Raw genomic sequence first — 19183 nt, 5'->3', positions numbered from 1 at the left:
TATATCATACCCAAAATGACCAAATCCAAACCCACACGCACGCCCTCCCCTCCCTCAGACCCCCAAGCATCGACAGCAGTATGCTGCACATGCGCAACCCTGCTATCCAAGACGAAAGTCCCCTACGACCCAGTATCCGAAAAACCACTCTTCTACACCCGACGCCTCCCCTGCTGCGGCCGGGACATCTGCGCGTTGTGCCAGCACACGAACCCGCGGTTCCAGTCGTACTGTCCGTTCTGCCAGATCTCGAGCGGGCCCAGCGCATTGCCGCCGGACGGACTGCGGCTGCCGCCGTCGTATTCGAAGAGCGGGCCGGAGACGAGTGGTGGAGAAGGAGGGGAGGATGCGCCGCCGGCGTACGATGAGCTGTCGTCGAGGACACAAATGCAGCAGCGGAGGGTAGATGGGCAGAGTCAGAATACGGCGCCGCCGTCACAGGAGGAAACCGAGGACACGGTCCATTTCGTGGGGCTGGACGACACGCTCGCGTCGCTGTCGATCGCGTACGGCGTGCCGGCGGCGGTGCTGCGGGCGCACAACAATGTGTTTTCCGACGGGCTGATCACCGCCCGCAAGTGGGTGTTGATCCCGCGGTCGCACTATGACGGCCCGCCGTTGTCGGTGCCGCCGGATCCGGACGAGGAGGAGCGCAAGACCAAGCTGCGCAGGTGGATGGTCGCTACGAAGTGTGCGGATTATGCCGTCGCCACCCTGTATCTCAAGGCGAGTGATTATCAGCTGGACGTTGCCGTCCAGGCGTTCAAGGCTGATGAGGAGTGGGAGCGGAGGAATCCGCTGGAGGGGCAGGGGAAGGGCAAGGAGAAGGAGAAGCGGAGGTCGAGGCTGGGCCGGGGTGGGAGTCTTGCGGGTCAGCTTTCGTGATGTGGGGATTCGAGGGCAACAAGGATGACAGTCCGAAATATGATCATACATTGGTCTAGGCTGGATGGGATAGAAGCACATATATTAGTACATTCCCCTCATGAGATGATAATACACAAGCCCCACGCCAATGTTCATCGGGTATCAGAGTCCATTGGGCATGGTTTCTCGTCAAACACAAACGAAAGTACCATCGTCGGCACAAACGGGATCTCATGTTGGCCTATTGCGCAGTTCTCCTCCTGCTGCTGTGGCTTCCCGTAGTTCGACTCCACTTGAAGTCCCTGGGTCGTTGGGCCTTTCCACCTTGGGTTCTGAATTTGTCACGTTCGTGTCTGATGGCTCAACAGACGGAGCACCGTGGTTATCCTCAGGCTGTGTCGGCACTGTCGCCGCCGCCTCCTCTGCTCGCTGTCTTTCCTCATCTTCTAGCTGCTGAGCCAACCGTCTTGCCTCTTCTCTAGCCCTAACATGGCGTTCACCCACTCCTGGTATCAAACTCGCCAGGAACAAGGCTACACTGTGTTCAACACGATGGAAAGCTTCTCTCCAAATGCTGGGATTTTGGGTTTGGTGTTCCCGTATCAGACGAGCAGCAGCCTCTTCTGGTGTCATCTGAACGGCACCACGAACATTGGCTGGTCTTTGATTGCCCTGCTCGACCTCGGCACCTCTTTGTCCGCCTCGGTCTGGACGTCTTTGCGCAGCCTCGGGTTGTGGACGAGGTGTGGCCGGACCGATGAGATTGTCAAAATATTGACGAGCCGCCGCAAGACCGCGTGTCAAAGGCCCATCTCTAGGCTGAAGGCATATAACGGCGGCAAGGACAATCATGAGCCAACGTTTCCAGGTGCCTTGATCGGAAAAGACAAACATAAATAGATACAGTCTAAGAAATAGCCAACCGCGTTGAATAATGAGAGCAAAGAGATCATTGTCCTGGGGGTTCTGTGGAGCTTGAGCAACTGCTGCTCCAGCCCTTGGTTCTTGAGGAATCAAGGCCCGATTCGGATTGTCATTAATCTGAGCAGGCTCACCAGTAATCCCGGCTACTGCTGCTGTGGAGTTCGTGGCTTGGGTGGCGTCACTCGCATTGGCTTGAGTAGCTGTAGAGCTGGGTTGTGACACGGCATTGACGGAAGGAGCGATCGGGTTGGTGGAAGAGAAGTAGCCATGGTTCGGAGAGAACAAGAAGGCTTGCGGACCAGCTGGAGATGACAGAATCCATGCGGTAGGTCTCGCTGGCTGGGGTTGCATCGTGTGTGTAGAAGAGAAGGGCATCGGTAAGTGAAATGGTAAAGAGGGTAGAAGGGCGGGCTGCTGTTGAACCTGGGGCATAGTTCTCTCTGCAAGATTGTTGGGTTGTAGGATGGGGATAGGGCTTCGATTTTGTTGATTTCTGGGTGGCGCTTGACCTGGCGCAGAAGCAGGCCGTTGAATGGGAATTCGGAAGGATACTTGATCGCTGATGACTGTCATACGCTCCCCGTTGGGACCTTGCATCGTTTGAATTTGTGGGTTAGATGGGGTAATGCCAGGAGCCATAGTATGGGTAGGTGGGTTGGGGTTGATCTGGCCGGGCAATTGAGGAGGGTGAAGACCTCCTATGATTTGCGAGAAACCCGGTATACCATGTTGCTGGAGAGGGTCAAGACCCCGCCCGGGAGCATTGAGAGCGGCGTGCAGCTCAAAAGGCGGTACATTGGGAGGAAGGGCAGCAGGCAATTGAGTTGGATGGAGAGGTATGGGAACCCCGGGTTGATTGGTTTGGAAGGGTGCTGCTACTGGCACCGAGGGTGGTGCTGGCGATGCGGCCGTTGGTAATGTGCCCCCAGCATGTGCTGGATTTCTGGGTTGACTCTGCTGACTGGGCGTTGGAGCACCCAGATTATGATGTTGCATTGCTATTCTTTGCTGAACAGACCGAAGGTCTGCTCCATTGGTTTCGATGGACTGTTGAATGCGAGAGATGGCCTCCTGCAATCCGGCATAGTGAGCCTGGGCATGAGCCTGAGCGTGGGCTTGTGCATGTGCTTGAGCATGGTTCTGGGCATGAATCGCAGCAATCGAATTGAGATTGGGTGCCGACCTCGTTACCGGAGGAGTTGCAGTACGCGGGGCATTGACAAAACTGGCTGTCACTGGTGGCTGAGGAATAGCAGCAGGAGCAGGAGGTTGGCTTGAATTGATGATGATTTGAATTGTATAGGGTAGAGGCCCAGAAGGGCTACCATTTTCTAATCTCAGAACTTGCCTCAACGTGGCCTCATCCCGCATCAATGCATGGCCCCGATAGATGAGACGTTGTGACTGCGGAGATGGATGCTCGGGCAACTCGGATTGAATTCGGTCCCTGAGTGATGCAACGGTAGTAGTGAGAGCGATCCGCCCGAGCGAATGGGTTGGTCTGGGATTTCCCGTAACCATATATGCCAATTGTAAGTTGACATGATCAGAGTCCATAGAAGTAGGCGGAGGCGGAGATGAGGAGGATGTCGTAGCTGGCGGATTGCCTGCATTCTCAGCCATATTTGGGGTTGATGATGAAGGGGGAGAGTGAGATTATGACAGGCACTTGGAGGTCGAGAAAGTGAAACGAGAAGGGATCTTGGACATGGTGGTACCCTTCTGCAGCATAGGAGCAAGTGCTGAGGAAGCCTACAAAGAAATGTCTGGAGTGCAGTGAAAGTGAAGCCAGTGGATGACACGCAGGTCAATCAGTTTAGTAGAATGGAACGGGACTAGTGATGTTAGCACGGCGCTAGTATACATATGGCTAGCCCCAAGGTCCTGCTTTCGCCCAGTTGAAGTTGAGTTCCAAGAGACACCATCAACTTCGTCCATGTCTGCCTACCTAAAGTAATTGGTGGAGGGCTATGAGTACATAGGTGGTAAGCTTCTGATGGCTAAAGAATGTGCCTCGAGAATCGCCATTGTACATTTTCCCTGCGAAAGCAGCATTGCCTCGAGACCTAAACTTCTTCAGTCGACCCTTTCTAACATGGTTGAAGCTACCGTTGCATCAAACGATAAAGCTACACCGCCAATCTCTTCTCTTCTCGTGAAAGTGTTGAAGCAAAATTTCTAACCCTGAAATATCAATGTCGCTGACATGGAATTTGCCTGTCCGCAATACGTCCACAAACCCTCATGCCCAGAAGAACAGAGAATCCTGCCGTAATGTATGGGATGATTTCGAATCTATCATTTATTCATCTTGTGATCTTCACAGCCGCCCGGCATAATACCTCGGACGGACGCCAAAATCCCTGCTCTTGGTGGAAGGGACTTCAACCTATCCCGGGCGTATGTAGGAGAGAGAATCTCTATTGAGTGAACCCTAGGGCGAGCGAGTGCCCAATTCTGCAGGACATCCCAGTCGACAGTTCATTCAACGACAAAATACAAATAATCGAAGAGTCACTGCTGACCACAATAAAAAGGTCCTTCAGCAAGCTGAAATAGTCATGCATGTCAGCGTTACTAAACAACTGCATTTCATGGGGAAATAAAGTTCCAGACAGGGATTGGTGCCTCAAAGCTTCGCAAAGCTTGTGGCACCTCGGCTGATTTCCAGCTCCTTCTCAGCTGCTCCAAGGACAGACACCATTTCGAGACACTGCATTAGGTGGCAGTGCGATGGACATTCACCGAGATAGGAGAGAGGTGATGCGTGGTATCAGTCCCGCTGACATCCACTGCCATTGATTCTTCGACAGCATCCATCTCGTATCGACATATGCAATGTCCTAGCAAACATGGCCACCCCGTCACTCAATCTCAACTTCGACAACCTCTCGTGGCGGCATTTGCAAGGTCTCGCGAATCTGCTTACAGGGTGGCTTTGCTCTAGATTATAGATTATACAACATGACAATGCAGATGATGCCACCAAGCCATAACGGCCTGAGGCCCTTCTCGAGGGCCAGCCATTTAAGGTATTTAAAGCATCGATCCTCCCCTTCTCTAATGGGCTAGAAAACACATTTTCAATTCAACTCAGACTCTCAGATACACATCATATCCTCTTCAAAGCTTCTTATCATATTCTCTCAAAACTCTTCTCACCAACACAAGCTCCAAGATGTCCGCCACCACACAGACTGCCAAGGCTGCTCCAGTCGAGCCCGCCCACAAGGAAATCGATATCAACTCCCTTGTCGCATCTGTGAGAAGTGAGAAGGAGGTCAATGCCAATGTCGATGTCAACGCCAATGATCTCATCAACCTTGCTATGAACGAGCTTTTCCCCAGGTTCGGCTCAACTGTCGACAACGGCGATTATATTGCTTACTTCAACGACTGGCAATCCCGCGATACAGCAGCTCATGCTTTTAACACTTTCGACACCGGGCGTTTCAGTTTCGCGGGCAAGTTGCAGGGACGATGGTATGCGTGCCGGAAATCTTCCTAGGTAACTGTCGACAGACGATCGAGATACGTAGGAAGCGCACTAGTGAGGAAGCATGGAATTTGGGCATTGTCATTGTTGACTCAGGTTTTGATGCTGGAGTTCCGAACGTAAAGTCATAGTATCTACAATCTAGAATCAAGATCCAAAGTTCTTCTATCAATTTGTATATTCTATGAACTCTTGTCATGGCTGTCACCTCTGCTTCTTGTACCCAACTTGAAGCATTCATTTAGACTGCGGCTAGTAGCACTAGTGTAGAGGTCATCAAGATATCACTGGGTGCTATAAAGTCACTAGCCAATCTCCGTATAGTCTCTCACTAACTACTATCTTTCGTCATAGTGCAGCTTTACCTTCACCTTCAATCCATGTGCTCGTGTTTTGCAACACCACATCACAAACTCCTCTTCTCACATCCTCGACTTTATCCCACTGTCTACCCGGAGACAAACCTCTACCATGGCAGCCGGCAGTCATGTAGGGAGATCATGTCTCTATCGCCGGTCTTCCATTCTCTTCCCTTACCCTCTCCCTCAGCCACACTCGATTCCCCGCGCCTCCATCAGATTACAACTGGTCCAACGAAGAACATTCTCCCATACTCGACAACAGTGGAGAAAAGAGCAACATGAAGAAGAGAGCTTCAGTAAACGTCTGGGCAAAGCATGGAGGAAAACTAAGGTCGAATGGAAGCCTATCCCTGTTGGTCTAGGCATTGGCTTTCTCGGGCTTCTACAATTCATTCGCATTCGTCGGAGAGAAGGTGGTGCACAAGAAGGAGATTCAGAGACGGATGGACAACGACCGCCCAAAAGACAACGAATCTATCCCTCGGGAGGAGGCTGGCAAGTCCAAGTCATGTCCACCCTCCCTCTCAAAGCGATATCTCGAGTCTGGGGTCGCTTCAATGAACTCACCATTCCTTACTATCTACGAGTTCCGGGCTTCAAACTCTACGGCTGGATCTTCGGCGTCAACTTCGATGAGGTTGCTGAACCTGATCTACACGTCTATCCAAATCTCGCCTCCTTCTTCTATCGAGAACTCAAGCCTGGCTTGCGCCCTCTAGACCCCAACTCCAATGCCGTCCTCTCCCCAGCCGACGCCCGCGTTCTTCAGTTCGGAACCATCGAAAACGGCGAAGTCGAGCAAGTCAAAGGAATGACCTACAGCGTCGATGCACTCCTTGGTTCTATCTCTCCCAACGGCACATCTCCCAACCCACAAGCACCCTCCAACATTTTCAACACCAACAACTCTCCGCAATCTCTCCCCTCCGACGACCCCGAGGCCAAAGCCATCTCACAAGATGAAGAGTTCGCCAACCTCAACGGCATCTCCTACACACTATCGAACCTCTTCTCCGGTACCCAATCTCAATCACAATCTAAATCCACGACCCAAGACGCCTCCACACAATCGCGGCCTTCATCTGAAGCCGCTGTCTCAGCCGACTTAGCCACGACCCAACCATGGTGGACACCGTTCTCCACCCCAACCACCCCCAACAAACTCTACTACATCGTCGTCTACCTAGCCCCAGGCGACTACCACCGCTTCCACTCGCCCGCATCCTGGGTCTGCTCCATCCGCCGACACTTCGCAGGCGAGCTATACTCAGTCTCGCCGTACGTGCAACGCACACTCCCGGGCCTATTCACACTCAACGAGCGCGTCGTCTTACTCGGACGCTGGAAACACGGGTTTTTCAGTTACACGGCCGTGGGCGCGACGAATGTGGGCTCAATCGTCGTGAACTTCGACAAGGAGCTGCGCACCAACAGCCTGACCACCGACACCGAGGCGGACCGGCAGGCCGCCTTGGCCGCCGAGCGCGGCGAGCCGTACTCGGGCTTCAGCGAGGCGACGTACGAGCGCGCGAGTCGCGTGCTTGGCGGCCATGCCCTGCGCCGCGGCGAGGAGATGGGCGGCTTCAGGCTGGGCAGTAGTATTGTGCTGGTGTTTGAGGCGCCGAGCGGTGGAGGCGTGGATGCTGCGGAGGGCGAAGGCAAGGGCCAGAACGGCGGCGGGTTCACGTGGGCCGTCGAGCGTGGCCAGAGGGTTAAGGTTGGTCAGGCGCTGGGGTATGTCTCGGATCAGAAAAAGATTTGACTTGATTGCGATGCTTTTCCATAGCGAGTAATTCGCAGTTTTGCATTCATGTACAGTATAAGATGAAAGTATCATGTCTCTCTTTGATTTAGCAGAGACCTTTCTCGAAATCCTTACTTCTCACATATCAATGATAGTGACAACGATCGTTCTCGACTGTTCTATGCTGTTCACTATAGTCATGAGCGAGCCAACTACGACACAATAGCAGCCCATACGCAGACCGCGTAACAGGCAAGTAATACCAACAAGGCAGCTCCCATCCCTGCCCTCTCCACCATGCGCGCCACCTCAGCTTCGACGCGATGCACAGGGTACGCACCTCCTGCATCGTCACCCATGCTCTTTTCCCGAAAAGCCGATGCCTCTCGCACTACTTCTCTCATGGCCGTTTGAGATAGTATCCCCTGTTGACCTATGTCATGGATCAAGACGAATCCTCCAACGAAGTATAGTGCCACACCCAGCCCTAGGAGAAATCTGCCGGCCTGATGCTGTCCTTTAAAGGCCTCTTGCTGATCATCTTGAGGTTTCGCGGCGGTCAGCGTGGCGTAGCTGAATTCGTTACGTCGATGTACCGAGCACCAACCTCGTTCCAACCATTCACCATTGCTAAGTAACTCAAGCCGCTCATATGGTATCCGACCTGTGCCGTTTGCTTCCCTTGCAAGTTGTTCCGCAGTCAAGGGAAATTTGGGGCATTTATTTCCTGCGTGGATCTCATGACCTTTTGCCTTCCTGCGAGGATAGTGGCTTGAGCGTGGGAGCAACGATGCTGAAGTGCTGTTGTTGGAAATCAATGTTCCATGTCCAGACTCGACTCGGTTGAGCGCTGCATAGCTACTGCTGTTCTCCAGCCTCGCTTGGTGAGGAGGCGCAAACGTTATCAAGCTTGGCCCAGCAGCGCTCCTGGTTTCGCCTGCATCTGCGTCAACATCAGTTGCCATTATTCCTGTATCGTCAATTCCAGGCCCTATTTTCCACCTCCGGCTTGTTGGCGTCACACTTGATGAATAGTCTGCTAAACTGCTCCCAGCAGCTTTGATGCCAATGTCGGTTTCACTGACCTCTGACAATCTCCCAAGATTTTTCGCATTAGCCATTCTTTCGCCTGGTCGACTATCCCTAAGAAGACGTGATATAGCTCCATCGTCATCGCTTTCTTCACTTTGCCAGAGGTGCTGCAATGAGGTTTCAGCGGACGGTACATGCTTGAAAATCGTTGAGCTGATGTTGAGGGTTGAGCCTCGATTTGGGGATGGTCTCAGGCCTCTGTCATTTGCTTGACAGGACACATTGGTGCTTGTACTTCGGTGTTCACCAATGCAAAGGGTTGCTATAGGAGCGGCCGCTTGCAATGCCAAGTGGGAGGTATCATTTGGTTGGTCTTCAAAGAGACTCGATTGGAAATGAATGACTTGGCCTCCACCAGATCTGGAATCAGCAGTCTCATCTCCGCTCTTGGACGATTCCGCAACTGGCAAGGGTCGATTGCTTGGCCCTGGCAGGAGAGAACTGGAAGGGACTGCGCTATTGGGTGTGTTGACTAGTAATGTGCTGGGAGCATTAATTTCCAATGCAACCGTGGATGCTGCTGGCGGTCTTGAGTAAGACGCTTCTTTGACCCCCAGACGCCTCCTATTGGTACGAGAAGAAAAGTCTTCGGTACTGGAAGGCGGAACAGTGATCTTTTGCATACGAGTTCTATCTCTCCGCGCCACGGGACTGAAGGCAGATTCGACAATCATGTCTTTGCTTGTTTGTCCCACTACCGGTGTACGTCCCTGCATGTGCTGCAATAAATCGCCTTGGTACAGTCGTCCTTGTCGGTGTTTTGAGGTTGATCTTCGAAATGGGTCCCAAGGTGACACAGGACTTCTCCCAATTGCACCGCTTGAATGTCCCGCTTCCGTTGTGTCCTGTTTCGTAAGGCGAAAGCGCATCTTCGAGGGTGTCAAGAACCCGCATCGACTACTGTGCGGTGTACCTTGCCATTCATCATTATTGTCCTCGGGTTCAATTTCTTGACCGAGATGATTGATCGGAGTGTTGTGTAGAGTTCTGGGTGTGATCACAGGGGAGACAGGGTCGGCGGACAGATCTGTTGGTAATACTGACTGGGATCTCTGCCAGCTTTCATGGCAGCGGAATTCAAGTGTACTTGTCTGTCCATGATGATGACAGCCCCATGTCTGATTATGGGTTCGATCTTCGATATCCCTGAGAGCTTGATGGTAGCTGATGCGATGATGGGGCGAGGTTCTCGGCGGGCTTCGATCAACGTATTGGGAGACAATCTCGTCTAGAGTAATTGATTCTCGTTGACCCTGAGTCATTTCTTCGGAAATTTCAGAGGTTTCGAATACGGCAGTTGATTCCTGATGATACTCAGCCTCGTGAAGAACCCCTTGCGCTGATAATACCTCCCTTCGTGTCAAATCTCGCAGAGGTATTGAGGTATTTTGGATTGGATGGTCAGCCAGATTTTCCCTTTCATCTACTTCCTCTGACGAGACTGAACACGCCAAAGGGAACCGCAGATCGAAATCAGACTTTGTCTGCAGAGAATCAGCTTTGTCGCAACTTCCTAAGATCTTCGCATGCGCCGAGGGAAGATCGGGATAGAGCGGACGTATGGTTCGTCGTTGACTGTGTGGCGATAATCTGAGACCTTCAGCTCGAGTTTCGTTTAAAATCCTCGAGTTTGTGGACTTCCTTATCTCAAGCAATGAAGCCTCAGACCTGGATAGTCTGTCACGAGGAAAAGGGTGGCTTATCTCTTGTCCGATAAATTGATCACACTCATGCCCATTTACCTTAAACTGGGGTCCGGGTGGTGAATCAGTCGGGTATTGCTTGTCCATCGACGGGTGCCCATTATCGGGGGATAATTGTCCCTTCCGTTCTTCATTGCTTCGCTGTCGAAAGACATGTTCCGGATTGACTTCGGCCTGCACGAAACCATCGGATTGAGATTTTGATATGAGACAAATCTGATCCACGGCATCAGATTTTGATTGCGGAGAGTCAATTAAAGTATTCTTTGGCTTGATGAGGCACTTTGTAGAAGTAGTAGCTGGGCTTCCTGTGTTTGAGTGTCAGAGAAATGAGTACAATATTTGAGACGGCATATACACTGACCTTGCCTATGTGGTGTGCTATTGCCGATATAAGCCCCAAACGCAATACCTCGAGTTATGGATGACTTAGTTGACAAAGAAGGCGAAGAATGAGAAACTTGAGTGCAAGGTTCCTCGCGATGAGGAAATATGGCGAGCTTGGCGTCTGGATCATTCAAATGCGACACTCCGACAGCACTGAAACTGAAGGTTGATCTCGTTCTTGGGACATTGAGGAGTAGTGGTGTCGTAGAAGAGGCCGAAAGATGCGGGCTGTGATATTCCGATGTATCAAGATCCGGTCCTACTTGCCCACTCAAACCTTGGAACATCGCCGAAGAAGGATCTTGATCAAGATGTGCATTGCGAGGACGGTCCCAAGAAAGCGATGACCAAACTTTGGCAGCCGTGAAATCATTTCCAGTCACTGACTGCAAGCGATCCCTGTACCTCGAAGACCAGACATCAGGCAGATCTACCCTTGTCCTGTTGAGAGTCTCGATATCATAATGATCCTTCAATCCAGCTTCCTGACGCCATCGCAACTCCGCAAGCTTCCAGGACATTTCTTGAGGTGACCACTCCTCGGCGCATGCCACGAAGAATGCTAGGTGGTGGAGGGAAGCTGCAAGATCATAACTTCGCTAGCCTATTCTTCAGAGAATGCTACCCCATCGACATTGGCACTCAACGCAGGATACTATCATCCAAAGAAAGGTGCAAAGTATGGAAGAAAACATCAAGTGACGCGGCGTGAGCCAAAGGTTTGCGAATATCCCATCGTGGGCAAGAGCGTCCTGCCTGAGATCAGGATGATTGACAGTCTCGTAGGAGCTGGGATATACGAGGCAAGAGCACCTAAATAGCTTGGAAGTGAAGGCATGGAACCAACACTGTCAAATCAGGGAAGTCATGCTTCGTGATGACCGCCGAGACTGGCGAGGCAAGTGCCCTGCTGTCAAAAGGAGCTGCCGCAAGGCCAATGATCACCTACCTTGTTGTTGTCATACATCTTCGCACAGACTTTCTCGCTTGAGCACCAGTATATGTTGCCATATGTTCCAGGTCCAGAGGGGCCGGATCGGGCGCCTGAGACTTCAAGGAGTCATTCTTCCATGACCATGTTATATGTATGAGCCAGGTGAGGATTCAGAATGGAGATCTCGGAGTTCTGTCAAATTTAGCTATCGGGCAACCTGCCGTTGGGGTCGGAAGAGGTACGCTAGTTCTGCATGTGCCTTAGACCGGAACTAAATAGTCTTAGTGGTCGTGAGTCACTAATGTCTGAACAGCCCGCCAGGCACGCCAGTGGTAGATAAGTACTAGCTACCTAGGTGGCCAGTCAATTCTACAAAGTGTCTATGCCATCAGCATGCGCGAGTACTAAATATTGATCGCTGCCCAACTCTACATAAACGCCATTTCCCGGACCAAACTCGCCTTTACCCAACCTCTAGCAAAATTTCTGCCGGTCCACAGCACGATCCCAGTCCACCAGATTCTTCCAATCCAGGGATCATACCACATGGAATATGGCTTCGCATGTCGTCGCCTCCAGCTTCGAACGTAACGTATCACTACTTCTTCGGCTATAACAGCTAGCCCATTGAGAGCAAAGAAATGAGCTTCCCCGAGTGCATCGGACCACTTGCCGCCCAGGACTCCTCTGACGGAGTAACTGTGGACAAACGCACTAGACAGGAAGCCTCCAAGGACTTTCCCGATATCTGCAGGTTCGCTTTCCTTCTTGCCCGTTAATTTTCTCTCGACCCATTGTCCCGGCCAGACTCCATAGACGAGGAAGAGTCGCGCGAACAAGCGATGCCAGCCAAATGACCAAAATTGCCGCACTGATGTGATCTTCCAGATTCGAGTAGTGTAGAGCGGAGGAAAGAATGCCAGTGGTGACGGTGCAAGTGGACTCAGCATTATCGCGAATAAGGAATGACCTAGAGAAAATGCAGACATGAGGAATGCACCGAGTGCCGCCGTCAGATATAGCTGAACGTGGATAGGGAGCCGTGTGTCGAAGAGATCTGCGCTAGCATCAAGAGAATTCCCCTCGGGGTTGAGGAGGAAGCGAGTGTAAACCGATTTGATGGTAACCCAGCTGACCAACAGGACTGGGAGAACGTGCACAAGGATACTGTGAATCCGATTCGCGACACCAGGAAGCCATGTTTTCCTCGTATGTCGAACATCTGCGGTAGTCCAAGTAAAGCCGACCCCGCGCATACTGAGCTCGAGTTCGAGAGCCCAAGCTGCTCGGTCAGAGATGGTCCTTGGCCATCCTCTCTCCGTCGTGGCAATCTCGTACACGGGTTGAGGGTCTGGGCCGCTGATTGACCGTCGTAACATCTCGAAGGAAAGTGCCCTGCCACGAGGTATCGGCGCTGCACTACCCATGTCATGCTTGCTGTCATCATTGCTTCCATGACGGGTGGCCGATGAACTTGTGTCTTCAAGCACAACAGCTCCATGACTAATGCGTGATTTGCGCTCAAAAGTAAAAGGATCTGTGACGCCTCCATCCGTCCAATCCCTCAATGCAGAGTGAGGCCCATCATCCCGTGTTTCAGGCCTTGCCCTATGCTGATACTGCACTCGCCTTGGAATATGTCCAAAGAGATAGGGACTGATGAAAAAGGCATCGACAACGCGGCATGCCCCGTAGAGCGACACCAAGCCAAGCTGATACGTTAACCCGATGCTCTGTGGAACGTGGTAGCAAAGAGAAAGCCGGATAAAAAGCACACATGCGACCACCGCAAGTGTATTCCGGGCTATCTTTGCAGGAAGAGAATCTACACACGGTGGAGGGGCTGGGGCTAAGAGGAGTAGTGCGAAATAGTAAATTGTCGGTGGCAGAATGGCGGCGATGAATGATAGAGGTTGCGTGCCCGGTATTGGATGAAGTTCAGGCCGTAGAGTCGGCTCCAAATATTTATTGATCAGAATATCAATGGATTCGATCCAGTGCAAAGACATGATGGCTTTGGCGAATCCATGAATTGATCACCGTACTGTCCTGCGGTTTTACGCAAATGGTCGCGAGGTTTTACAAATGATTTTCGTTTGATTAATCAATGACGCTGTCATTGGTATGGAGATAAATAATCGCGTTGCGCAGAATTTCCTTTGAGGATTTTACTTGCACGCACAATGGCGAACCGAGGCAAAGACACAATTCCTAGGCTTAAATGCCACGGAGCAGAGGAATTTTTTGCAAGTCAGAATTCAGCCACTTATTAGGCTATCATCATGTATACCTCCAGATAGGATGAATCCAGGACTTGAAGAAATAAAAGATTGTGGAACAAAATAACCTAGCAATATTAATTTTAAATCTTGACGAGCGCTTTCCCTATGCCACTATATGATACAGTTGCGACGTTCGAATACCCTCTCGTCAGTATAAATGCTCGTTCAGTCTATAAAGCTCCTCGATCTTGGCCTTGCGTTGCTCATTCCTGACTTTCAGGTCAAATTCGAATGGCAGAGGACCGCCAATGACATTGCTCGTAAAGTATTTCGAATCGGGCCATTGTGGCTGGCCATCCTTTCCGATGTTAGGTTTCATTGTGAACGCCCAGAGCAACGATCCACATCCGACCAATAGCTCAGCCTCTGTGATCTCAATACCGGGACACATACGGCGACCTCGACCAAAGCCGTGGTGTCCGAGTAATCGAGGGTAGACGGTCAGGGGTTCTTGGTAGGTCGGGAACTCCTTCTCGAGCCATCGGCCAGGGTTATATGTTTCGGCGTCGGGATATCGTTCAGGGTCACGAGCCATAGAAAGGTCAATGGCGTGGACAACTGCGCCCTTGGGAATGAAGAAGCCTTCGTACTCATCGTCCTGTTGAACAAGACGAGGAACGCCGAGTGGGACTGGTGGTCTCCAGCGGAGACACTCCTTGATGCAGGCACGTAGGATAGGCAGATCTGGAGAATCACTGAGTTCCACAATTCGCTCTGAGCCGACGACAGCATCGATCTCAGCACGGCATTTATCCTGCCACTCTGGGTGGAGCACCATGGCCAAGAAAAAGCAGTAAAGAGGACCTCCAACGGTGAAGATGGCGACAGTGCAAAGCATGCCTACGGCGTAGGCTGCTTCATGTTCATCGAAGCCGAATGACTTGCCGGTATTGCTATCGGCTGCGTCTTTCCGCTCAAAATAGGATCGCGCGTAAGAGACTGATGCGGTTCCTGCATCCATCTCGTTGCGTACTTGGTCCATCAGTCCGGTCCACAGTCTCTCCTCACGTTCCCGCCGTTGTCGGCAAGGGACTTTGGCCGAGTTGATCCATTCAGGGAGACCACCGAGGAATGGAAGGATATTGGTGATGGGGCCACTGGCAGATGGCGAGATCTGTGGAATGAATTCCGCGGCATTTTTACAATGTGCTGCGGCCGAGTTGGGATTGCCATAGCAGAGTCGGGCAGAAATGCGACCACAGAATCGATCGGTCTGACCGTAATGATCGCGCGGATCTTTCAACAGGTTGTACAGAAATCTTTTTGCTTCGAGGGTAATGTATCCGTAATATTGATTATTGTAAGACACGTTGAGTGAAGTGTGTGCGAACTTCCGTTGCATTCGCCAATGGTCTAGATGTCTTTACGTCAGTATGATGGATTTTATCTCCAAGCAGTCCCAAAAGGGAGTCCATCTCAGATCGAGCAAGGATTGGAATCCAACTTACCGCCGTACTCCAGCAATGGCAGATATTGAGCTTGAGAGTCCGAACCTGGCACTGCAGCCACTTCAGGCCGCGAAGAATAGTTGGCAGCCCGGTTGCAGTAGAGTTCTTGGGCGACTTTGTTGTCTCCAAGCCAGATATGCATTTCACCACAGGCAGTCAATCTGAACATCCCGTTGAACTGGTCTGACCACCTTTTCATGGAGTTCCATGGTGCTATCGGGTCGATGTCAACTCTGCCAATATAAGGAATCGTTGAAGGTGGACCTGGGACTAGTTTGAGCCCCTGAGGTGGCTTGTCCTTGAACAAAAGATATCTCAAAAAGTTAATGACGAGGGGTGAGATGAGGAGTAGAACGAGTGTGACCCATTTGGAGGTGGAAGTGAGTGTGTTATTGCCGAACTTGGAAAGAAGCTGGTCGGATGTGTTGTTGGATGTAAAATATGTATTAATGAAGGAACCGGGAGATGCAGAAATGATTGAAGCCATGGTGGCATATACTGATGCAGCAGCAGAAGGAAATGAATGGGAATTGCCAATATCAGAACCATGAGGGCCTGCCTTCGCCTATCTATATTCCAGAAACAAAATACTCCGTACTGTTTCTTCTCCACCACTTGTCGCTATCTTTAAGCTTACATGTCAGCGCCTCTTCTAGTGCTTTTACCATCAGGCACAATTGGATCCTTGGCAAGTCACCATCGCCTCCATGTGCAAAGTCAAGATGGCGTTGATTTCAGTGGACGAATAGGGGTGAGTTCGGTGCATTGACTGTGCATCATTGTTGGTGTATCCGAGGAGTGTTAAGCAGAATGGGGCTGAAGAGATTGCGGCTGATGCTCCATGTTTTAAAATTAGGCCACTGACCAAGCCTGGCAAACAGACACCAAACCCTTTCGAGTAGCTGGCTCAACTCGCCCTTGAACCACACAGCCTTGACTCATGAGTCTCGACTCACCAAAACTGCCGCCTCCACCCACCGAAGTCCCGAAAATATTTCGAGACGAGTTCGTGGCAATCTCAAACTAGTGAAAACAGGAGGGGAGATTTCCGAGGTGAGGCACGTCAAATCGTCGTTATTCTGAAAGGGGTCTGTTGCTCATTTTGGGACAACCGATTACTTTCCGGGATAGAGACTTCGGATGGATTATCGCTCCGATGTGAACAGATGGTGCGGACGCCTTTACGAAGTACTGCTACGAGTATTACGGTGGTATCGGCCTGCGCGACTACTCTATCTTGACTCAGCAATTAAGTGCGATTCACGTGGCTGCGGTCACCACCATCTGCCGCAGTCGACTATCTCGGGCATCTTCTGGAATCAAGATGCCTCTTAGATAAGCAGTTAAAAGATCTCCACTTCATAGTCGGAAGCGATGCCTTGTTTGTCTGAGATCCAAATGCTCGCCTTCAGAACTCGCCTCTTTACAGGCTTGGCCTCATACAAGATAAGTGTCATGTCCATACTCGGTAGGATGATCATGGATCGTGCCTTCAGTTACAATTTTTCCCACTGGCTGCAAATGGCCCCTGTTGTCAACTACGAGACAACAAACCGGAGCTTAGAAATCATCCTCTTCCCCTCAGACGGCAGCAGATTTCTCCAAATTCAAACCACTAGCCTCCAGGGGTACTGGATGCCCCCCTTGGCGTCCGTCATGTCCCCAGGTCCTGCGCCAGTCTTCGCAGGAAAGCAACTTTGGTGAACTCCATAACTGTCACTTCATGAACTGAGCGGTTACAGATCATGAGTTGTTTCTTTTCTGCTATATGATATTCCGAAAGGATACAGACAAGCGACCCATACAATACACAGGCGCGCAATTTCTATTCCTTTGTAACTATTTGGTACAATGACCTTGAACGAAAAGAAGCGGAGACGTCGCACCGGTTGTCTAACCTGCCGCACTCGTCGAGTCAAATGCGATGAAGGGAAACCCACCTGTGAGCGCTGCAATGCGGCCAATATAGAATGTGTTGGTTATGAGGAGAAGCGCCATGTTGAGATAAGGCGGTCACCACGATCGGGCTCATCAAAACCTACACAAGATAACCTGAGTCTGGTAGATTCGGCACCCGCAGTCAGCACTCCTCTTTCAGATGCCCTTCCAAGTCCGCATCTGCGATCAGATGGACTACCCTTGGTGGCACTCCCGAGCAACCCTCTCCCCATGCAACGCCCACATACTCGAGCTCGAGATATACTTGCCTACCATCAATTCCTATACCGGACATTGCCACTTCTCTTTCGACCCGATGAGCTTCATTTCTGGCGGGATAGAATTTGCCAAGAGGCTTGGGAGAATGAATTTCTCTATGATACCATAATGGCCATTGGCGGCGCGCACAGAGCAATCCTGATGATGTCTTCGACGAACGAAATTGACCGAGAGGGAGGTGTAGACTGCAAGGTGACCGCTGTTCAGGCTTATACTAAGACTTTGCAAGGGTTGGTTGAACATCTGAACGATGCCGGAAGATCCCCCGAATTGTTCGTTGGTACCTTGGTACTGCTTACATGGTTTGAGGTATGTATTTGGATGAATTTCGAACATGTCCCATGAAAATACTGATGAATGCCGGACTAGTGCCTCCCAGGTAATCTTCCGGCTGCCGTTAGACATGCCTACATCGCAAGTCACTACTTTTTATTCATGCAGGCAGACGAGACGCAACAAGGTCAGCCGCATATGCTGACCATCGAATCCAATATTCGGAATTTTGCGCAAATGTTCCGGGTCATTCTCCCATTTCCCCAGCTACGACTCCCTCTCCCACCGTCGTGGAGCCCAAGCCCAGCAATCAGTGTGCTGACTCCTTCATCTGGAAGTACCGCTACTAACATGGTACCGCCATCCCTCATGCTACAGAATCTTCTCGACTTCTTGTCCAACAGTACGGAGATCGAGGACTTGGTCTGGAACCCGCTCATCCCCTATCAACGGCGGGTCTCACCTGACAAGATATACACTTTTCAAGCGGAACTCAGGGATTGGAGGAACAGCCATTCCCATATTCTCCCGGAATTCCATTTAGAACAGAAAATGTCGACCGTAGTGGACTTTTCCTGGAATGCCATAGACGAACTACCAATGCCACCTAAGCTATCCCTGCCATTATCTCCTCAGATGACCATCATTGCTGCATTGTACAACTTTTACATGGCAAGGTCGATGTGGGCATTGAGCCTGGTCGAGCTCGACTCTGAAAGGTACGAAATCTATGCGCACTTATACTTCTACGAAGTTATGCAGCTGGTCGCATCTCTCACTCAAGGCCTTGGAGCGTCAAATATGCAAACGAACAACTATATACCTCGTGAAACTTTGGGCATCGGCCTCATCCCCATCCTTTATTTCACCGGGCAATGCAGCCCAAAGCCAAGCTGGCTGAAATGGACTATGGAAAAACTCAACCAAATTGGGCAGGAGGGTATCTTTCGAGGCAAAGATTTTGCCAAAAGCTTGAATGGCCTATTCACGTTTGAGATGTGCAATAGTACCGAGTCTCCGTTACTTTCGGACAAATTTCCCTCTCCCGCGGCACGTGTTCTTGTCGTGCTCATTCCCGCCGAGGATGGTCGTCACTTTGCAGCGTATTATGGGAGCCCTACTCCTAAAAGTCTGGGAGGAGGGGACGACTTTTCGTACTATCCACTTGGACGCGCGCACTGGTCCAGTGTTATAGGAGAGGAATCGGGCAAACCAGATGTGGAGTTCTATAAATCAGACCAAATGGTGGGGACTCAGTTTAACGCGGAATGGATCTCGAATCAGCAGGAGCCACAAGACTGGATCACTTGGTCCAGTCTTATGGATTTCAACATCGACTTTCTACTGCGCGATCATGTTAGTGGATGTCATCTTTGGCCCGGTGGTGATTTTTCAGCAATACTCAGGTTTGTCAAAGGCAGCTGAACCAAATCACCATACTACCGGAAATGCAC

General features: G+C 51.0%; 8 protein-coding genes across 8 annotated transcripts; 4 read left to right on the top strand and 4 right to left on the bottom strand.

The window, feature by feature from the left end:
• Positions 1-15: 15 nt before the first annotated feature.
• On the top strand, positions 16-885 carry LTR84_006569 (uncharacterized protein; the record flags this gene model as incomplete). The annotated part of the gene is made up of 1 exon (XM_064850130.1): positions 16-885. One exon carries the CDS (start codon positions 16-18, stop codon positions 883-885), a length of 870 nt encoding a protein of 289 aa, XP_064703017.1.
• A 213-nt stretch (positions 886-1098) lies between these two features.
• LTR84_006568 (uncharacterized protein) lies at positions 1099-3414 on the bottom strand (the record flags this gene model as incomplete). The annotated part of the gene is made up of 1 exon (XM_064850129.1): positions 1099-3414. The coding sequence occupies one exon, from the start codon at positions 3412-3414 to the stop codon at positions 1099-1101; it is 2316 nt and encodes a 771-aa protein (XP_064703016.1).
• A 1555-nt stretch (positions 3415-4969) lies between these two features.
• Positions 4970-5299, top strand: LTR84_006567 (uncharacterized protein; the record flags this gene model as incomplete). Its single annotated transcript, XM_064850128.1, has 1 exon — positions 4970-5299. The coding sequence occupies one exon, from the start codon at positions 4970-4972 to the stop codon at positions 5297-5299; it is 330 nt and encodes a 109-aa protein (XP_064703015.1).
• A 185-nt stretch (positions 5300-5484) lies between these two features.
• LTR84_006566 (uncharacterized protein) lies at positions 5485-7411 on the top strand (the record flags this gene model as incomplete). The annotated part of the gene is made up of 2 exons (XM_064850127.1): positions 5485-5490; positions 5837-7411. 2 exons carry the CDS (start codon positions 5485-5487, stop codon positions 7409-7411), a joined length of 1581 nt encoding a protein of 526 aa, XP_064703014.1.
• A 194-nt stretch (positions 7412-7605) lies between these two features.
• LTR84_006565 (uncharacterized protein) lies at positions 7606-11096 on the bottom strand (the record flags this gene model as incomplete). The annotated part of the gene is made up of 3 exons (XM_064850126.1): positions 7606-9834; positions 10228-10496; positions 10553-11096. 3 exons carry the CDS (start codon positions 11094-11096, stop codon positions 7606-7608), a joined length of 3042 nt encoding a protein of 1013 aa, XP_064703013.1.
• An 841-nt stretch (positions 11097-11937) lies between these two features.
• LTR84_006564 (uncharacterized protein) lies at positions 11938-13518 on the bottom strand (the record flags this gene model as incomplete). Its single annotated transcript, XM_064850125.1, has 1 exon — positions 11938-13518. One exon carries the CDS (start codon positions 13516-13518, stop codon positions 11938-11940), a length of 1581 nt encoding a protein of 526 aa, XP_064703012.1.
• Positions 13519-13939: 421 nt separating this feature from the next.
• LTR84_006563 (uncharacterized protein) lies at positions 13940-15726 on the bottom strand (the record flags this gene model as incomplete). The annotated part of the gene is made up of 2 exons (XM_064850124.1): positions 13940-15144; positions 15240-15726. 2 exons carry the CDS (start codon positions 15724-15726, stop codon positions 13940-13942), a joined length of 1692 nt encoding a protein of 563 aa, XP_064703011.1.
• Positions 15727-17090: 1364 nt separating this feature from the next.
• On the top strand, positions 17091-19154 carry LTR84_006562 (uncharacterized protein; the record flags this gene model as incomplete). The annotated part of the gene is made up of 2 exons (XM_064850123.1): positions 17091-17765; positions 17826-19154. The coding sequence occupies 2 exons, from the start codon at positions 17091-17093 to the stop codon at positions 19152-19154; spliced, it is 2004 nt and encodes a 667-aa protein (XP_064703010.1).
• Positions 19155-19183: the final 29 nt, after the last annotated feature.

Source organism: Exophiala bonariae (genome assembly GCF_035927105.1).
Source record: "Exophiala bonariae strain CCFEE 5792 chromosome Unknown scaffold_25, whole genome shotgun sequence".
NCBI classification, from domain to species: domain Eukaryota; kingdom Fungi; phylum Ascomycota; class Eurotiomycetes; order Chaetothyriales; family Herpotrichiellaceae; genus Exophiala; species Exophiala bonariae.
Note: the sequence above shows the minus strand (reverse complement) of the source record. Positions and strands in the feature narration are given on the sequence as shown.